The sequence below is a fragment of the Mytilus galloprovincialis genome, chromosome 4 (genome assembly GCF_965363235.1).
Source record: "Mytilus galloprovincialis chromosome 4, xbMytGall1.hap1.1, whole genome shotgun sequence".
In the NCBI taxonomy this organism is placed as follows: domain Eukaryota; kingdom Metazoa; phylum Mollusca; class Bivalvia; order Mytilida; family Mytilidae; genus Mytilus; species Mytilus galloprovincialis.
Genome location: NC_134841.1, coordinates 319610 through 342778, shown reverse-complemented (window position 1 = coordinate 342778; position 23169 = coordinate 319610). Strand labels below are relative to the sequence as shown.

At 31.7% G+C, this 23169-nt stretch overlaps 1 protein-coding gene across 1 annotated transcript; it reads right to left on the bottom strand.

Annotated features, from left to right (window-relative positions):
• Window positions 1–1573: 1573 nt before the first annotated feature.
• Window positions 1574–22486, bottom strand: LOC143070449 (zwei Ig domain protein zig-8-like). Its single transcript, XM_076244735.1, has 7 exons — window positions 22201–22486; window positions 7479–7594; window positions 5669–5882; window positions 4871–4894; window positions 4179–4481; window positions 3079–3102; window positions 1574–2700 (listed from the first exon to the last, which is right to left on the bottom strand). The coding sequence occupies exons 1-7, from the start codon at window positions 22253–22255 to the stop codon at window positions 2591–2593; spliced, it is 846 nt and encodes a 281-aa protein (XP_076100850.1). The 5' UTR covers window positions 22256–22486; the 3' UTR covers window positions 1574–2590.
• Between the last annotated feature and the right edge of the window lie 683 nt (window positions 22487–23169).

Genomic DNA, 23169 nt, shown 5'->3' with positions numbered 1-23169 from the left:
TATAAATGTAAAAATACTCATTTTTACGCATATGTACGTGTAAACCTATAATGTCTCATTGTGTTTTATAGTTTTATGGTTTGAATAGGTTACTACAACTAGAGGCTCTTATGAGCCTGTTTCGCTCACCTTGGTCTATGTGCATATTAAACAATGGACACAGATAAATTCATGACAATATTGTGTTTTTGTTATCATGATGTGTTTGTAGATATTACTTTACTGGACATTCTTCTTGCTACAATTATTTCTATCTATAATGAACTTGGCCCAATACTTAAGTGGAAATATATAAAATATATAAAATATATTCTAAAAATTTACAAAAATTTACAAAAATTTATGAAAATTGTTAAAAAATGACTATAAAGGGCAATAACTCCTTTATGGGTCAACTGAAAATTTTGGTCATGTTGACGTATTTGTAGATCTTACTTTGCTTAACATTACTGCTGTTTACAGTTTACCTCTGTCTATTATAATATTCAAGATAATAACCAAAAACTGCAAAATTTCCTTAAAATTACTAATTCTGGGGCAGACCCAACAACAGGTTGTCTGTTTTGTCTGAAAATTTCAGGGCAGATAGATCTTGACCTTATAAACAATTAATCTCCTGTCAGATTTGCTCTAAATGCTTTGATTTCAGAGATATAGGCCAAAATCTACATTTCGCCCCTATGTACTTTGTTTAGCCATGGCGGCCATCTTAGTTGGTCAGCAGGGTCAAGCCACACATTTTCTAAACTAGATACCTAAATGATGATTGTGGGTGGCCAAGTTTGGTTAAATTTGGCCAAGTAGTTTCAGAGGAGAAGATTTTTTAAAAGAATACTAAAATTTTAGAAAAATGGTTAAAAATTGACTATAAAGGGCAATAACTCTTTAATGGCTCAACTGACAATTTTGGTCATTTGACTTATTTGTAGATCTTACTTTTCTGAACATTATTGCTGTTTACAGTTTATCTCTATCTATAATAATATTCAAGATAATATGTTAAAACTGCAAAATTTCCTTAAAATTACCAATTCAGGGGCAGCAACCCAAAAATGTCCGATTTGTATGAAAATTTCAGAGGAGATAGATCTTGACCTAATAGATTATTTTATCCCATATCAGATTTGCTCTAAATGCTTTGGTTTTAGAGTTATAAGCCGAAATCTACATTTTACCCCTATGTTCTATTTTTAGCCATGGAGGCCGTCTTGGTTGATTGGCAGGGTCAAGCCACACATTTTTAAAACTAGATACCCCAATGATGATTGTGGCCAAGTTTGGATTAATTTGACCCAGTAGTTTCAGAGGAGAAGATTTTTGTAACAGATTACTAAGATTAACGAAAAATGGTTACAAATTGACTATAAAGGACAATAACTCCTAAAGGGGTCAACTGACCATTTCGGTCATGTTGACTTATTTGTAAATCTTACTTTGCTGAACATTATTGCTGTTTACAGTTTATCTATATCTATTATAATATTCAAGATAATAACCAATATAAACAATTTTATCCAATGTCAGATTTGCTCTTAATGCTTTGTGTTTGAGTTATAAGCCAAAAACTGCATTTTACCCCCATGTTCTATTTTTAGCCATGTCGATCATCTTGGTTGGTTGGCCGGGTCACCGGACACATTTTCTAAACTAGCTACCTCAATGATGATTGTGGCCAAGTTTGGTTTAATTTGGCCCAGTAGTTTCAGAGGAGAAGATTTTTGTAAAAGGTAAAGACGACGGACGCCGGACACAAAGTGATGGGAAAAGCTTACTTGGCCCTTCGGGCCAGGTGAGCTTAAAATGTGTTTCATTTACCTTTAGGTTGTCTATATTTAGCTAGCGCTTTTATTCATATTTATTTTTCTTTCATTTAAACTAAAGAAATTAGGTCATACAATATTAAGCCACATTATTATTACTTTCCTTTATATAAGGAGCACACAAAATACAATTTGATAACTGACTATTCATTTGCTGGTTTAGTCTTTGCATCCTTGAAATAATTGTCTTTGTGTTCACTGTCATTTACATATTTATTTTCAATCTGTTACAAGTTGCAAAATATGTAAGTCCATGTATGGCGCATTTTCATAAATCACTCTGATGTGACTGATCATGGTTCTGTCGTTAATGTTAATTGTGTTCTAGTTGTCTTACCTGGTGAAAATGCTTTGACTTCATACTCCTCGAATAACTTTGTGCATTTTATTGTAGTAATCTAATGCGTTCACGTTTACATAATCTTTACTTCAAACTTCTCAAATAATTATGTGCATGTTTTAGGATAGTCTCATAATTTCAAATCTACATTGCTTATACATCAAACTAATCGATAACATTTGTGTATTTCATCCTCGATTACGTTCACATAACTTTTGCTTTAAGCTCATCGATGAACTTCGTGCTCTTCGATCTAGTAATACTGCATGTTCTCTATTTTGTATGTCGTCATACATATTCGCTCGAGTACTCAACGTCAAGTTCTGTTTCGAGAAGAATTTTGTTGGCAAGCATCGACAAAATGTGTCTTTCGGAGAATAAATATAGTTATTAAGGCACCTTAGAATTATATGTTACTGCATATATTGTATCACCATACCAAAAGTACAAATGTCAGGAAGAAATAAATCAATCCGACTTTTAGATGCATACCAGTTATTTGAGCAGAATTGGATTCAAGAGTATCTGTTCTTGTGACATCTGAAAAATGGTTAACATGTAACATAGTTTATAGGAAGAAAACATTAGTAAAGGAATATTATTCTGAAAAGTTTTTTTCTTCTTCTTAACTTAACAGGATCTGAAAAGTCTGTACAATTAATATTCAGTTATGTTTTTCAGACGGCTTATGTTTTGACGTAATAAGCTCAGCAGTTTAAGAGCTGTTTCGATGTTTCAGATCTGGACGAAGCTTCTAAAAGTATGAAATTGGACAAGAAACAAGTCCAGACAATTTTGTAAGGTAGAAATACATATATACTGATAGGATATTATACAGTTTTGGATGTAATAACTTTTTATATATGAAGAAGATGATTACTTTAAACTTTAATCAAAATATATGGCAAACATAATTACCTCTTTTTGGATAACTTGATCCACCTGAAAATTGAAAATTAAATATTACAATAATAATTAGCAAAACCTTTGACAAAATGTAAATGTTATAACCTCCTTCTTAACTCGGTTCAGCAAATTATCGCACCCTCCGATGGACTATCATCGTTTCTCAAGAATCAAAGATATCAAAGGAGATTTGAAAATTCAGTCCCTGAAATGTTCTCCCCGGAGCGGGATCGAACCAGGAACCTTTGTGATAGCTATAATGTTGTTTGAGAGATACATACCCCTTTCCAGCCTTTATTTGTCCAGTATATTCTTTATTTTAGCTTTCAAATTTCCTATGTCGGAATTTTTTATAGCTAGCTATACAGTATGCTCTTTTCTAGTTGGGGAAGGCTCAATATAACATTTAGTTGTCACATGGGGGACTGTATTATTTGCATTCATTTCACATCTCCTTTTATCTACATTATAATGAATTCCAAATCTTGTATTTACATTTTGTGTTATGAAGTTAATATTGACGTTCGAAACAAATGGTATGCTAATAACAAAAGACCATCAAAACCCAACAAAACTACTACGCATATCCATTAGAATATAATCATTGAATTATACAATATGACTGGGTATTTTTAAAAACAAACATGAACTTTCTTTCTTATAAAAATCAAAATAAAATATATTTTATGGTTTAAAAAGAGACAACTTTCCATAGAAATACCTATGTTTGAAGCAACTAAAAATCCATGTTTGGTTATATTACAACAAACCAATACTGTTTGTTTAAAAATGCAACTAACTACATGTGTATCTTGTAATCTTTAGAAACAGTATACTGTTTAAATCATAAGACAAGGGTTTGACTTGTATACACAAATGAGCGCAAAAAACTACAATGTATTGAAGATAAAATAAGGACTATGTTTAATTGAAAATATTTAAACGTTTGTTCTAAGTTTCATCTTAAGAAATTCAGAAAACATTTTCCAAGACAAAACTATGAACTTATCAACCCCCATAAGTATTGTAAGCTTTCCTATAATAAAGAGTATACAATACAAAAAACGTAAGTATCACAGTTTAATAACTAGACGATAATATCGACTACATACCATTTGAAACATTGACCTTCAAACTTGTTATGAGAGTTTCATCCTCCAGACTAGTTGCCCTACATACATAGGTTCCGTTATCGTCAGGTTGTACATCTGTTATCACTAATGAGCTGGTCATGACACCGGCATTAATAGATATAGTCTTTTTAATGGCCATCTTTTCTAATCGTTTAGAAAACAGTCTCTCTCCATTTTTAAACCAATCGATTCTATTGGGAGCATGTTTCCTGCCTGTTGCGTTACAAAACAGAAACATGATACCTCCCTTTTCAGGAAACTGCGTTCCTGTTATTTTTATGTCTGCAAATAAATTATATCAGATATATAAAAATATGTCATAAAACATATTTGCTTCGACAAAAGAACATTCGTTTTAACAAAACAATACATGTAAGTGTCTGATAAAAGCGAAGGCATGCACATACTGCTTACAAAACGAGAATATTCGTTATCTGTATTTTAATTCGTATTCTTTTTTATTTTAAGACGCGCTTGCTTTTTATTAGTGTCGGTTGAACATTTAAGGATCAAACCGGGTATGTCAAATATAAAATAAAACTAGGCCGTCAAATCGACCAAAAGAACCTTCAACATTATTTAAATGAAATACAAACATATACATATTGGTTTAAATTACAGATCATTTTTAGTTTTATTATCTAAATGATTTCAATAAATTTACAACATACCAGCTTTCCTATATAAAACAGCATCTGTAATGTAAATATCAACATAAATATTGTATTTTCCTGTTAATAAGATAGTGTATTTTTTTCTGATTGCTTCCGTTAAGAAACCATCAGAACTAGAAATAAAAAAAAAAAAAACAACAGCCAAGGCTTTTCCGCCTCATTATGTAGAATTATACCTCCAATTCGACTAAAGACAAATACAAATACCAACTTCACAAAACATAAATGCTGGTCCTGAAGTATAAATTCTAGGTACTGACGTTGTTCACGGTTATCTTAATAAATACATGTTTCAGCGTTTTTTGTGAGTGTTGTAGTATATATTTTTTCTCTACTGTTTAGTCATTTTTTTTGTAATATCCTTTTATCGTGATTTGGTATCTCCATTGTGTTGCAAAAAGAAAGTCGGAAAACACAGGTGTTGTTGTTATTAGGGTTATTAGCGTTATTTTTTGCCGGAATTGTTGACATCTCTAGTAGTTACACACTGCCCTTTTACATGCAGCGTTATTTTTGTCGTAATTGTTGACATCTCTAGTAGTTACACACTGCCCTTTTACATGCAGCGTTATTTTTGTCGTAATTGTTGACATCTCTAGTAGTTACACACTGCCCTTTTACATGCAGCGTTATTTTTGTCGTAATTGTTGACAGCCCTACTAATTACACACTCCCCTTTTACATGCAGCGTTTTTTTTTGTCGGAATTGTTGATATCCCTAGTAATTACACACTCCCTTTTTACATGCAGCGTTTTTTTTTTATTTGTTGACTTCCCTATAACTAACACACTTACCTTTAACATGCAGCGTTATTTTTTGTCGTATTTTTTTTCGATGAGTTCCTACTTGACATTCATATACACCTGCGTCATGTAACTGTACGCTTTTGATTCTTAAATTCCACTGTTTTTTCCATGGAACGTGAACTGCTTCATACCTGCTATCTTGTGCAAAACGTGTCACTCCTGTTGTTATTGGAGTAATGTATGGAAGCTTTCGCCAGGATACCTTAAAACATAGAATCAATGTATAAATCCCATTGTTTTATTTATATGTTACAGTTGTCTTCAAAACGCAAAAATATCTGTTCTATTGGAATACATATTCCTACAATCTTCATTTTGCAAGAAATACATTCTGCTATATTTTTCTGTGAAATTAACACTACAGAATATTAATTCCATTTGCGGTTGCCGCTCTGCCTGTGTGACATATATGTTAACAGATGACAGTGATATTGAACAGTTCATTTATGGAATTTATTAGAGCTACTACTCTGACAGTATTTATTGTATGTTAAAAATTAACAGGGATATCAAACAGCAGCGTTTGTAAGTGTTTTGAGTTATGGCATATTGTAAAGAGATGATCAGGAAATTCAGTCGCCACTTTTGTAAGTGATTGGTGCTATCACGAATAAATAACAGCTATTTTTGGAAGTCATTGGAGGTGTCACTCTAACGGTATTACATAAGTGTTAACATTTTATAAGAATATTGAGCAGATGCATTTTGAAAGTGATTGGAGATGCTACATTGACGGTAATCCAACAGAGTAGCATCTCCAATCACTTCCATAAAAACAGCTGTTAACAGGTGATAAGTATATTGAACATTTACTTTAAAAGTGATAAGTGCTGCCACTAAGGCGGTATGGCATATACAATTGCAGATACTAGGAGTATTTACAGCTCATTTTAAAATATGTTAGAACGCTCCAATCAATTCGTCCGCCGTGATAGTTGAAAGCGAGTTATCATCACATTTGCATCTTGTTTTATTAACAATAATAGTGCAATTTACTAAGATGGTTTCATGTTTGACCTCCTTTAAAAAAAGAATTATTTATCTAACCATTTATTCAAGCTTTTTTGCATTAAAAATATATAATTTAAGTTTCAGTAAAGGGTGTAAACAAAACCACTGCTATTACTCGATTTATTTCACTTGACTTGGAGGGTTTAACCGGTTCGCTCATAACAAACCACTCCATCTATAGTTAGGTGTTTTAAGATAAAATCATTAATGAAGTGTCCAGTCATTCTTTTGTAAATTCCTTTGATCACACTGATAGGTGACTAAAAATCAACCATTATTATAACGACAATAATCCTTATCACTCACATCTTCAAATAGACTGTCTTAATGCAAATTAAAACGTACGTAAGGTCCGCCCGATCAGTTGAAATAAGATTGGTAATACGATTGAATTATTTGATGATTACTATAACAATAACAAGTGACTTTATTTTGGTCAATTTGTGTGATTGTAACATAACAATTCATTAAAATTGTGTTACTTATAATACATGATAACAAACTTCGAATACTTTGTGAACCTATCTGTATTAAAATATAAAAATGGGATCAACGTATATGACAGATGCTAATGGTTAAAGATTTCATTTTCGCTACAGTATCATCATGTGGAAGACAGTATCATATAGTTAGGTCCTATCAAATTATGTTATTTTTATCTTTTCTTTGATTATATGTCATCGGAATCCTTAATACTGTTCTATACTAACTTTAAATACATTGATAAGTCGTTCAAGTTCTTGAATTGCTTAGGTATTCTAATCAAAGCTACAAATATTTTACTCACTGTTTTTCTCCCTAAGTGGTCTATTGCACATTTCAGTGTTGCAGTTTCCTCTCTGTGAAAATTCACGGTTGTATTAACAGGCAAAAGTCGAGGGTAATGTGAATGCAAAGAAAATGCTAAAATAGAAAAAAAAAAAGAAAAAGATAAATATTTTATAGGAACAAATGTGATAAACATCATCAAGATGGTGTATCCAATGTGTGATGTCCTTAAAAAAAAACAGAAAAATACTCACAATGAAAATATTTACTCTTTTTTCAAAATTTTACTGACGCCACTTAGTACTGTTAAAATACACATAGCTCGTAATAAAGATAGAATTGTAAATTGCAAGAAACAATAAACACTCTTTTCATCTTGATTATACGTGTACCTAAGCCAAAATGTTTCAAATACAAAAAGTATTGCATGATGGAAAAAAAAAACGGAAACACAAAGTTCGTTTTTTTGGCGTTCTACTGTTAAAATATCAGACAGTTTATTTATATGACCAAGCTATGTTTGATTAAGTGAAACGCATTGCCTTAACAGTTTTGACCAACATACGTCTATCATTAAAAAAAAGTATGGAAACTTCAAATAAATTCAGTAGTTTGATAGTGCAGTGGTGATATATGCTTAAGACATTTTAAGAAGTAAACATCTTTGAATATCAGGATATAGTATAGCAGAATAACAATGCCCACTGAACGTAGCAAAATGTAAGCGTGTAATATGCTATCATTTTACTCAATAAAAATAAAAAATTATATTATCGACGCTACGTCCGTTTTTAAAAGTTTGTTTTTATCTTTTCCATTGTAAATATATCGGTGCAAATTGGGGACAATATTTACCAGTTGTACTGCAATATGATCACTGTATATGTACTCACAAACACAACAAACAAGACAACTTGCACCAGAGCTGTCAAAGCTTATACAAATTTCTGCACTTTTGATATGGTATACTCTTGAAACATGTTTTCCTATTTTCTGTACGTTAACACGTAATTTGAAGACTTAAGTTCATAACACTTCTAAGTCCATTCGTTTTTGATACGTTTTGTTATTTGATTTTGCAATGTGATTATAGACTTTCCGAATTGATTTTCATCTGAGTTAAGAAACATCTAATGAAACTTTGTCTAATTAAACACTGTCAAAAAATAATTGCAAGGAAAACTCGAAATAACTCTTCAATATCGACAACTGTTACCAATGATATTACAATTCTATAAACAATCTTGCAATGTCATCAAAGTACGTTTTATTAAACTACATTCGAATGCAGCGAGTAGTGCAAATACTTCATTTCACGGAATCAAGAGTTTGAATAAAAAGTAAAAACACAAAAATATAAAAGAAGTCCCACATCAAATGGCAAAATCAAAAGTTCAAATACGTCAAACGAATGGATAACAACTGTCATATTCCTGACTTGGTACTGGCATTTTCTTATGCAGAACATGGTGGATTGAATTAATATCTAATACTACACTTAATTATATCTAATACTACACTTAATTATATCACCATCCAATATTTCCAAGAGTTCGAATACTACACATCCTCACATCACCAATATAAACAAGAGTTTGAATAATACACCTAACTATATCACCATCCAATATTTCCAAGAGTTCGAATACTACACCTCCTCACGTCACTAATATAAACAAGAGATTGAATACTACATTTAGTTGCATCCAACCAGGAATTCAAAACCATATCTCATCAGATCACATCCAATATTATGAAGACTTCATACACAAAATATAACTAAATCACCAACAAATGTTACCAAGGCTTAGAAAACTTTTTTGCTGCAACTTTTGTTTTCTTGTTTAATTGACACCGATTTTATATATATCCTTATTGATCAATCAATTTTTCCAAAATCAAGTAAGAAAGGGGGTAGGGGGTCAGTGAAAAAAACTGTATGAACTAAGTTTTTTTTTTATCCTACATTGAACATTGAACTTTTGATGTCGTCCCTAACCAAAACATGTGATGACAATTGAAACAGCTTAAACTTCGTTCATTGATTGTCATGTATTTTATAGGTTTGTAAAAGCTTGATTTCTATGTAGCATTCGTGTAGTGTCATGTTGGAAATCATGCTTATACAATGGACTAATCATATACAAGCGATATAATGTATCTGTAAGGTCTGATGGCTTTAAACTCTAGTTTGAAAACAAAATGAAAAAGTAAAATCACAAAAAACATGAGCTCCGATGAAACTCTCTAGTCAAATGACAAAATAGTCGATTACACCTGGTTTTAAAGTTGACCAAACATCCCACTTGTATGAGAGTCGCATCAAATTCCACTATATTGACAACGATGTGTGATAAAAACAAACAGACACAATAGGTAAAAATGTCACATATAGAGGTACTACAGCAACACGAACCCCACCAAAAGCTGGGAGTTATCTCAGGTTTTCAAGAAGGGTAAGCAGATCCTGCTCATCATGTGACACACGTCGTGATACTAATGTTATTACGAAGCCGGTAAACAGTCTAATTCAGTAGGTCATATTCGTGAAAAGGGAACAGCATTGTAATTACGACATAAGGAACATATCCGATATCATGTGCATCTGTGAAACGGATCTACCGTAAACCAACTCGTGATGTCCTCCGTAAATGTAAATAATACAACAGGCAACATTATACTATAATCCTTATGACGTACACAACAAACAAATATGTAACAAAGAAGCAAAAAATGGCATAGAGACCAAGCATGTTAGTGACAATTAAAGACAAGAATACACAAATTTACCATAGTGCAATAACGGCATGTAAAAGTAATGATTCACGCTATATACGCAATGAAGAAACATTAAAAGGCATATAGAAAAAAAAAAATGAAAGACGAGGAACAAACTGGTTTTCGAGGTATCACTTCAAGTCATATATCAAATGAAACAACCTTATTCATTGCTTTCTTAGTTTTGAATTCTATTTATGTATGTTAAATCCACCCATAAACGATTGAAAGGTTTTATGTGTTCATGAACACACTTAAAAAAACAAATATTGACACAAAAACATATGAACAAACGGACCAACTTAAACATATACCTATGAATAAAAATGCACATACATTTCCTTTCGAATATTTGACTGAGTGTGTCAAGTACACCTTTCGATGTCTTAACACCTCCCCTCCATCCACCTTTCCAAGCAAATCATAACCATTCCTTTGTGTTTTATGGAAACTTGTGGTATAATTACAGAGATATTTATACACTTAAGGACAGGAAACTACAAAAATGTTTATCTGGACCCCCTTTTTGGCCCCTAATTCCTAAACAGTTAAGACCATAACCCCTAAATCAATCCCAAACTTTCTTAAGTGGTTATAAACCTTGTGTTAAAGTTTAATTGATTTCTATTTACTTATACAAAAGTTATTATCCGGAAACCATCTGTCTTTGGTGACGCCGACGACGACATGATAGCAATATACGACATTTTTTAAAAAAAAATTTTGCAGTCGTATTAAAACATATAGATTTATACACATATATAATTGTGCATTTTTGATCATTGAAATCTAAATAAATATCTTTAGATTACTCGGGACTGCAATTAAGATATGTTATGACCCATTATTTTTTCAAGGAGAACCAAATATCTGTCAGAAGTTTACTGTTCATTGCATTTTCTTATTTTTTGTTTTATTAATGTTGGTCAGCGATGATATTCGAGACAGAATTTTACTTAAACATTTACGATTTTCAATCTTATTTTAAAAAGGCAAAATAACTAGTTTGTTAATTGAAATCCTTTTAAGTATATAATTCGGACTATGCTATACATAAAAGTCAAATTAGTTTCGACAATTTTCCAATTTTTACCTCGTGAGTGAGCCATATACAGGAGAAAAACATCCCCACAGAAACAATCAAGATCCATCGTCAAAAGTAACTTTCCAGGTAACGACAAATATTCAGATATGAAATTTTCAACTTTTTTTAGCAAAAATCCCAGACTATAGACAAGCTTGTTTGTGAGAAGACTTAGAACGCCAATAACAACAACAAGAAGAATTCACAGTAAAACACTACTAGTAGTTCTCAATTAATATAAATATTACAATTATATATTGACATAATAACGAGTATCGTGTTTTTTGTGCCTCTGTAACAAAAAATGTGTGTGGACCTTCAATAAAATCAAAGAAGTGCTCATTAACAAATGTCATTCCTCTTTTTTGTGTTGCTGCTATCATCTGGACCTTAACACAAATTTGAATCTTTTTTCAAGGTCTATTGGTATCAAAGAAGTTCGATCTAAAAGATATCATTCTTCTATGACTTGTAGTTGAATTTTGTGAAATACTTTTGAAAAAGATGACGTCATATTAAACGGCGATCGAAAGGTACATTTATTAAAGGTCTTGATTTGCAACAGTTATGTCAGATTAAACGACGGTCTGATACGTAAATAGATGCAGTTACACTTGATTATAGAGCTTGAAGTATCAAAATTTCTTTTTCTGAACTGTAAATCACTTAGAGATTAACCTTTATTTGGTTAAACTTCTGTCGGGATGAAACAGCAGACAAATCAATTGTTCACATTAAAGAATTGATATTTCTTATCTTTAACAAAGCAGTTGGTAATGTATACGAAATAAAAAAAAAATCATCATATGACATACATTTAATTGAAACCTGACAGCCAGATTGCCAATGTTGAACCAATTGCTAAATTTAATAGTATATTATTTGATGCATTATTTATTACTTAAACATATCATGATATACATAAATTTAAAAAATAAAAGCAACAACGATACAATGCCATTCAATAGTTATATTTCATTTAAACAAAATTTTTAATGTGGATCAATAAACATCAACTGCTTCAAAACAAAGCAGTATCATCCCTGAACGTAGGACTTGATAAAAAAAAGATCAGTTATAGTATCAAGTATAAGATGGACACTGTATTGTATTGGATAAATAAAATCAAGTAGAAAACAGAAAGTAGGTATAAAATCAAGCGGGTATTGTGATAGAAAATGCGATTGTATAAACGAATATAAGTAAACAAGCGATCAATCCAATAAGAATTTTTATAATTATTGCTTTTTTTTCAAATCTTATAAACTTATAGTTTAATATGGTTTAATATTAGGTCACAGTAATCCTATTGACAATACGCATAGTTACAATAATATCATCCTCTTCTAAAGATACTTCAGAGCTAACGAGGAGACCTTAAGTACAGTTTTCGATTGCAGCAATTTAACTCTACTAAAATTCTTTCAAAGATTACTTCATTTGTCAGACTGATTGTAAAAGACATGAAAATGATGAGCCAGGTCTAGTACGAAATCAATTGTCACATATCAAACATTTTGGAAATGTATTCCATTTGCTGCGGCAACCGCATTATTTATGCCTTGTATAATGAGCAGCCACTGATCTCTGTTCGTTAAAAAGAAACAACCAAAAAGTGTTTCTGTTATTAATCATAGTATGACGACACAATCATTGTTATAGCATACACTGTTTAGAAAATTAATTACATACATATTATTAGAATATGAAAGTTTTATATGAAAATACATATACTCAATAGGTCTTGTAACTTCTGGGTTTTTCTTTATATCCACAAATGGTTTAACGGATATTCGACAAAGTAATGTAATTACTATCATTATGTTAAGTACAGACCTTGGATGGTGTAACACCATACACCATTACTCTATACACCCTGCGTTATGACACCATACACGTTTTACCTTTGCACAATACACCTAACACAAATATCTACACCATCCGATATTCCCCATAATGTAATTTGATTTTAAAGAAAGAGTGCGACGTCATTTTGTTTTTATTTATTTAAGAAGACGAATTTTGATCACAATATTGTAAATTAATGAATAAAATTAAAAAAAAAAAACGTAGATTTATATTTTGCATAGTTTTAAACTTTAATTACCACACAGCTAACCACTAACACCATTACCCTATACACCTTGTGTTATGACACCATACACGTTTTAACTTTGCACAATACACCTTACACATATATCTACACCATCCGATATTCCCCATAATGTAATTTGATTTTAAAGAAAGAGTGCGACTACAATTTTTTTTATTTTTTTTAGAAGACGAATTTTGATCACAATATTGAAAATTAATGAATAAAAATAAAAAAAAAACCGCAGATTTATATTTTGCATAGTTTTAAACTTTATTTACCACTCAATATATACACGTTACACAATCGCACCATTCATCATACACTATTACACAATTATTTTTCCATCATACACCATAACACCATACACCTTCTACCATTACACCATATGCCGTACATCATCACACCATACACCTTTTTGAGAAGTTTACACCATCCAAGGGTAGTAATGGTTAATTATAACCAATGTAATTACATACATGAATGACCCATTTGTACACAGCAAACCTAAATTACGTTAAGAAAAAAAAAAAAAAAACAAACAAAAAAACAAACAAAAACAATGACTGAGTTATGTGTAAAAGCGGCAGTATTTAATAATATTTAGTGCTTAATAATTGACAACGCCTAGAGAACTTTGCGAAAAGATGTAAATAATTCACTGGCCATTGAATTAATATAGCACAGTACTGCTGGTTCTGATAAAGAATTTAATCAATGGTCGTGAGTCAGAAACGCTTTCGATTGCCTGTTTATATTAAATAGACGTGTGTTAACAGGTTCGCGAAACAGTAAAGGATTCTGTATGTATATGTTTACTCCATACTGATAAAAAGAGGAAAGAAATAGTCTATATCTGTTCAGTATAGACGGCAGAGTTGCATAGAGCGATGGACACTGAGGAAGGGGTGTTGTCTCGATATCCCAATAGCACGAGTTTTTTTTTAATCCTGGCGACGGAAGAAACAAAAAAAAATGCACTCTCAAGTTTGCAGGTTTAACATTTTTCTGCTGCCAGTTTTAATCAAAGTTTATGCTGAATTGAAACACATATTTATTATAGGAAAAAGCTGCATATTTAGAGGGGTTGAATCAAGAAAAGTGGATGGATATCATGTTTACTGGTAGTGGTGCGGCATTTTAAGAACAGTCAACAAAAAGTCAAAATAAATTTTTGGTGAAATTGATTTTGTGGAAAACAAAAGGGTCTGAAATTGTACTTTAATCAACACTATTCCTTAATACAACTCCTGCCATTCATTGTTTTTTTTTTAAATTTCATACTAGCCCCTTCCACATAAATCAAATGATAGCCCCTAAGCATATTGTATAATTATAGGTTAGACAATACTTGGTCATGTTTTATGAAGATTTAAGCCCAAGGCGAAGCCGAGGGCTTAAATCTTCATAAAACATGATCAAGTATTGTCTGACCAATTTAGAACATATTCACACTTTCGAGTGGCCTTACAAAATTAGCCTTTCCCATTGTAATATTCAAACCTTAAAAAGAGTTCACATTTTATAATGAACCAACACATAGGTAATCATCATTTCAATGGATGGAATGAAATAGGACTGACATAGTTTGTGAGGACCGAACGGATAGATTGTTTTTCTTTTGCTTCAGGTAAAATTTGATACTAATATATCTTGAGATTTTTTTATTTTAAAAAGCAACAGAATGTTATATTAATCCCCTTTTTGAAATTTGATTTTTTTTTATAAATATAAAACTCTGTATAAGCATTTAAATCCAGACCATTCAACGTTAAATGCTTACTTTTTTATTGATAACTTTATATGTATTGTGTGTTTCTCCGCAAAAAAATCCTTTGCTTTATATATCAGCAGCCTGAAATTGTTTTCTTGAAAGAAAAAAAAATCCCTCAAATGCCCGGTTTATAATAAATAAATATTATTTTACTTACATCCTTACCCCCATTGTTTTTGTTTATTCTATATATGTGTACCATTAGAACATTAATGAAAATTTGCAAAATTCAAAATAATTTGTTTTAATCTTTGCTCTTTAATCAGTAGGCTCTTTTCCAAGGGAAAATGCCTCAGGTGATTGTACACTTCATTAGTGCAGTTATTAAGAGTTCACTTTCATAATTAACTGACAATGAAAAGTCATTCATGTATAGCATTTCATAGTGCATGGAAAACCATGTACTATGAAAATTAGAGGGTGAAAAACTGACTTTTCATTGGACGAGAAGGGGTGAGTATGTTCTAATCCAATTTTCCTTTTTCTTATTAAAGTACTGCAATCAACAAAATGGCTTTGATAACTGCTACAAATCAGAGTTCGATTCTATGTAATGATCATTTAAATGAAATAAGGTTTACAAGTGTGAACAAACCATGTGTACACGCTAGGCAATTGAACAAGGTGTTTAGATGTGAACAATTTTAATGTTATACCAGTGTACATTAAATTGAACTCATAATACACATGCTTACTGTTCATAGCATTTGGAGTGAACACGTCCTTGGTTTGTTGTGATAATCCAATCAAAGGGATAATGTGTGTACAAATTTGAATTTGACCTTTTTGATACACACAGTAAAGAAAAAATGTATGTATATATATATATATTATTTCCTCGTGGATATCAAAGTAATAAAATATGTATCCATATATCTTAGATCGTCCTGATACCGACAGTGAAGGGATAATTATTTAATGTATGTACATATATCTTAGTTCGTCCTGATACAAACAGTTAAGGGATAATGCATGTATATATCTTAATTCGTCCTGATACACAGCAATTTTATCATTGTTCCGTCGGGACTGGTCCTGTGTGCTTCATTAACAAAACCAATCTTTCCGATAACAATAGTTCAGAATAACAAAATACCTCAGAGATCAAAGAATTATTACTGCAAAAACTAGAAAAATCAATGTGTACATCTATACAAGGTGATGCACAGAAAGTTAATTGACGTAGTACTATGGTGGGAGGCGCGTTTGCATTAGAGATCCTTCGAAAATCAGAAAGATATTTTCCGAGTTTTATCTATTGAAAACAAAAACAACAGTTCTAAACTGCAAAACAAAACCCCGAACGGTGTAAGCACATACAGTACTGATGAATGTATTCGACATTTCCGGTAGCAGCAAAAGAATTAAAAGAGGCAAGGGGAAACCTGAAAATATCCTGTAGCAGCAAAAGGCTTAAGACAGGCATACATAACAGTGAATCGCGTCAAACAAAGAAAGGATGACATGTAATGAATAAACACACATAGCAGGGAATTGTGTCAACCAAGGAAATGATGACTTGTAAATAAATCGACATACATAACAGTTAATCGTGTCATTTAAGGAAAGAATGACTTATATTAAATAAACATACATAACAGTGAGTCGTGTCAAACAAGAAATGAAGACTTATAGTAATCTAGATACATAACAGTGAGTCGTGTCAAACAAGAAATGAAGACTTATAGTAATCTAGATACATAACAGTGAGTTGTGTCAACCAAGGAAAAGATGACTTGTAAATAAATCTACATACATAACAGTGAGTTGTGTCAACCAAGGCAAGTATAACTTGTTAATAAATTGACATACATAACAGTGACTTGTGTCAACCAAGGATAAAAAAAAAACAAAAAAAAAAAAAACTAGCAAACCAGTCGTGATAACAAGATAACGATGATTTCTAATAAAATAAACTTCGTAGACTGAATCAGTCTTTTCAACCTGAATCGATCACTGGTTATACCAAGAGAACGGTAATTTATCATTAAAGCAAAGTTCTTAGACTGAATAAGTCTTGTAAAACATAAACTACATATTATCTGAAAAAAAGAAACATAATATTCGTGTAAATCATCAGTTTTGGATCGATGGGACAATGAGTACATGGTAATTTAAAATACAATAACACTTGACAGCCAGTTTTAGGATAGAGTAAATGGTGAATTTTAGTACAATAACACCTGTCAAATAGTAATCAACATAAAAAATGGGTTGAATTATAATAAAACCAGTATATAACATCAGAGACATGGTGATTTATGATGCAATAAAACTTGACAGTCAGTATTTGACATAGTGTACATGGTGAGTTATAAAACAATACAAAACTTGCCAGTCAGTTTACGACATGGGAGCTTGGTGATTTATAAAACATTAACAAACTTGTCAGTCAGTATATTACATAGGGGACTTGGTGATTTATAATACAATAACAGACTTGCAAGTCAGTATATGACAGAGGTACTTGGCGATTTATGATACAATAACAAACTTGCCAGTTAGTATATGACATAGGGGACTTGAAAATTTATAACACAATTACAAACTTGTCAGTCAGTATATGACATAGTGGACTTGATGATTTATAATACATTAACAAACTTGCCAGTCAGTATATGACATGGGTGCTTGGTGATTTATAATACATTAACAAACTTGCCAGTCAGTATATGATATTGGGGGCTTGGTGATAAAATAATTCATTAACAAACTTGTCAGTCAGTATATGACATATGGGACTTGATGATTTATAATACATTAACAAACTTGCCAGTCAGTATATGATATTGGGGGCTTGGTGATAAAATAATTCATTAACAAACTTTTCAGTCAGTATATGACATAGGGGACTTGATGATTAATAATTCATTAACAAACTTGTCAGTCAGTATATAACATGGGGACTTGGTGATTTATAATACATTTACAAACTTGTCAGTCAGTATATGGCATGGGGGCTTGGTGATTTACAATTCAATTACAAACTTGTCAGTCAGTATATGACATAGGAGACTTGATGATTTATAATACGTTAACAAACTTGTCAGTCAGTATATGACATGGGGGCTTGGTGATTAATAATACGTTAACAAACTTGTCAGTCAGTATATGACATGGGGGCTTGATGACTTATAATACATTAACAAACTTTGCAGTCAGTATATGACATAAGGGCTTGGTGATTTATAATACATTAACAAACTTTTCACTCAGTATATGAAATAAGGGACTTGATGACATATAATACATTAACAAACTTGTCAGTCAGTATATGACATAGGGAACTTGATGATTTATAATACATTAACAAACTTGTCAGTCAGTATATGACATGGGGGCTTATTAATTTATAAAACATTAACAAACTTATCAATCAGTATATGACATGGGGGCTTGTTGATTTATAATACATAAACAAACTTGTCACTCAGAATATGACATAGGGGACTTGATGATTTATAATACATTAACAAACTTGTCAGTCAGTATATGACATGGGGGCTTGATAATTTATAATACATTAACAAACTTGTCAATCAGTATATGACATGGGGGCTTGTTGATTTATAATACAGAAACAAACTTGTCAGTCAGTATATGACAGCGGGCTTGATGATTTACAATACATTAACAAACTTGTCAGTTAATATATGACATGGGGGCTGGGTGATTAATAATAAATTAACAAACTTGTCAGTCAGTATATGACATGAGGGCTTGATGATTTATAATACATTAACCAACTTATCAATCAGTATATGACATGGGGGCTTGTTGATTTATAATACATAAACAAACTTGTCACTCAGAATATGACATAAGGGACTTGATGATTTATAATACATTAACAAACTTGTCAGTCAGTATATGACACAGGGGACTTGATGATTCATTAAAGAATTACAAACTTGTAAGTCAGTATATGACATGGGGGCTTGGTGATTTATAATACATTGACAAACTTGTCAGTCAGTATATGACATAGGGGACTTGGTGATTTATAATATATTAACAAACTTGCCAGTCAGTATATGACATGGGGGCTTGGTGATTTATAATACAATTACAAACTTGTCAGTCAGTATATGACATGGGGGCTGGGTGATTTATAATACAATTACAAACTTGTCAGTCAGTATATGACATAGAGGACATGGTGATTTATAATACATTAACAAACTTTCCAGTAAGCATATGACATAGGGGCTTGGTGATTTATAATACAATTACAAAAGTGTCAGTCAGTATATGACATGGGGGCTTGGTGATTCATTATACATTAACAAACTTGTCAGTCAGTATATGACACAGGGACTTGGTGATTTATAATACATTGACACACTTGTCAGTCAGTATAAGACATAGGGGACATGGGGATTTATAACACAATAACAAACTTGCCAGTCAGTATATAACATAGGGGACTTGGTGATTTATAATATATTAACACACTTGTCAGTCAGTATAAGACATAGGGGACATGGGGATTTATAACACAATAACAAACTTGCCAGTCAGTATATAACATAGGGGACTTGGTGATTTATAATATATTAACACACTTGTCAGTCAGTATAAGACATAGGGGACATGGGGATTTATAACACAATAACAAACTTTCCAGTCAGTATATGACATAGGGGACTTGGTGATTTATAATATATTAACACACTTGTCAGTCAGTATATGACATAGGGGACTTGGTGATTTATAATATATTAACACACTTGTCAGTCAGTATATAACATAGGGGACTTGGTGATTTATAATATATTAACAAACTTGTCAGTCAGTATATGACATAGGGGACTTGGTGATTTATAATATATTAACACACTTGTCAGTCAGTATATGACATAGGGGACTTGGTGATTTATAATATATTAACACACTTGTCAGTCAGTATATAACATAGGGGACTTGGTGATTTATAATATATTAACAAACTTGTCAGTCAGTATATAACATAGAGGACTTGGTGATTTATAATATATTAACACACTTGTCAGTCAGTATAAGACATAGGGGACATGGGGATTTATAACACAATAACAAACTTTCCAGTCAGTATATGACATAGGGGACTTGGTGATTTATAATATATTAACACACTTGTCAGTCAGTATATGACATAGGGGACTTGGTGATTTATAATATATTAACACACTTGTCAGTCAGTATATAACATAGGGGACTTGGTGATTTATAATACATTAACAAACTTGTCAGTCAGTATATGACATAGGGGACTTGGTGATTTATAATACATTAACAAACTTGTCAGTCAGTATATGACATGGGGGCTGGGTGATTTATTATACATTAACAAACTTGTCAGTCAGTATATGACATGGGGGCTTGGTGATTTATAATACATTAACAAACTTTTCACTCAGTATATGAAATAGCGGACTTGGTGATTTATAATACATTAACAAACTTGTCAGTCAGTATATGACATGGGGGCTTGGTGATTTATAATACATTAACAAACTTTTCACTCAGTATATGAAATAGCGGACTTGGTGATTTATACTACCTTAACAAACTTGTCAGTCAGTATATGACATGGGGGCTTGGTGATTTATAATGCATTAACAAACTTTGCAGTCAATATAAGACATAGGGGACATGGGGATTTATAATACAATAAGAAACTTGCCAGTCAGTATATGACAGAGGGACTTGGTGATTTATAATACATTATCAAACTTGTCAGTCAGGATATGATATGGGGGGTTGGTGATTTATAATACATTGACAAACTTGTCAGTCAGTATATGACATGGGGGCTTGGTGATTTATAATATATTAACACACTTGTCAGTCAGTATATGACATGGGGGCTTGGTGATTTATAATACATTGACAAACTTGTCAGTCAGTATATGACATAGGGGACTTGGTGATTTATAATATATTAACAAACTTGCCAGTCAGTATATGACATGGGGGCTTTGTGAATTATAATACAATTACAAACTTGTCAGTCAGTATATGACATGGAGGCTGGGTGATTTATATTACAATTACAAACTTGTCAGTCAGTATATGACATAGAGGACATGGTGATTTATAATACATTAACAAACTTTCCAGTAAGCATATGACATAGGGGCTTGGTGATTTATAATACAATTACAAAAGTGTCAGTCAGTATATGACATGGGGGCTTGGTGATTCATTATACATTAACAAACTTGTCAGTCAGTATATGACACAGGGACTTGGTGATTTATAATACATTGACACACTTGTCAGTCAGTATAAGACATAGGGGACATGGGGATTTATAACACAATAACAAACTTTCCAGTCAGTATATGACATAGGGGACTTGGTGATTTATAATATATTAACAAACTTGTCAGTCAGTATATGACATAGGGGACTTGGTGATTTATAATATATAAACAAACTTGTCAGTCAGTATATAACATAGGGGACTTGGTGATTTATAATATATTAACAGACTTGTCACTCAGTATATAACATAGGGGACTTGGTGATTTATAATATATTAACAAACTTGTCAGTCAGTATATGACGTAGGAGACTTGGTGATTTATAATACATTAACAAACTTGTCAGTCAGTATAAGACATAGGGGACATGGGGATTTATAACACAATAACAAACTTGCCAGTCAGTATATAACATAGGGGACTTGGTGATTTATAATACATTAACAAACTTGTCAGTCAGTATATGACATGGGGGCTGGGTGATTTATTATACATTAACAAACTTGTCAGTCAGTATATGACATGGGGGCTTGTTGATTTATAATACATTTACTAAGTTGCCAAGCTGAAATATAAAGCATTAAACGTTTTTGTTCGTCAATACTCTATCAAAAGTAAAATGGCAGAAAGACCGGGGTACCGAACTTGGAAAAACGTATGTAACAAATTGCAAAATCAAAAGCTCAAACACAGCAAAATATTATTTTCTTATGTTATCTTATCCTGATAATCAGGAGATGGTTGACTTTATGCATATATACTTACCACTAAGTTGTGTTAACAATGTTATCATAATCCATAATACTATATCAGCTGCCATTAGTAAATCCACTAGTGAATAAAAACTTCCAAATTACTCAGGTGTCCATTTTAAAATGAAAATTACACTTTATGATGTCTTTGATAGTTCAGATGGAAACGACATGATTACTTCCTTTACTTGTTTCTGGTAGATAATATCAGCTATCGTTCACTTTACATGACTAGACAAAAATCTATCAGAAATTAATAAATATTGTCAAGAAGTTTTAATTAGTATATTCATCCTTCATTGTTCATAGAACAAAACCTTAAAACACAATTGAAACAGAGCGTAAGTTATACAATTCTTTATGCTATGGAACGATAGGCTTTCATTGAACTGCAGTATTCCAATGAGACAAAATACATGAATTATCAATTACAAATTATAACCTTTAGCATACTTCTTGAACGCTTCATTGAATCAATATTGAATAAGTAAGTAGCAATAAAACGAACTCTTTTTTGCAGATATCCGTTGCAGCTTAAATATTTAAACGACAAAAAAACAAACCACGCGACTTGGAACTTCAATATAAATCTATCTAAAATGTTGTATATTTCTAAATTATGTACTTATATTTCCACTACAGCAAAATGTCCAGATTAATTTCACTGGGTCAATATTGATTTATCGTTTGATAGCATGACTTGGCATATTACTTTATTCTAAAGTCCGTTAGACTACCCAAACTTATTATAAGAATAGTTCGTTTTTTATTACTATTCTATCATAAAATGATTACGTAGGAACAAAAGGATTATGCAGGGTCACAATAATTAGGTAGGGTTTTAATGAAAATAAAGCAACATTTAATGGAATAAAGATTAATGCTTCTTCAGTATTGAATAATGAATTTATGCATCTCAATTGAATTTCTTTTCCATCTTATACGTATGTATACTTAATATGTTATATGATGTATCATGGTG

Coding starts and splice junctions, on each gene's coding strand:
- LOC143070449 (XM_076244735.1), bottom strand. CDS start 22,255: ATGGCAGCTGATATAGTATTATGGATTATGATAACATTGTTAACACAA. Junction 4,895..5,668: donor AATAACGCTGCATGTTAAAG/GTAAGTGTGTTA, acceptor TTTACATTACAG/ATGCTGTTTTATATAGGAAA. Junction 2,701..3,078: donor ATCAAGTTATCCAAAAAGAG/GTAATTATGTTT, acceptor ACCATTTTTCAG/ATGTCACAAGAACAGATACT.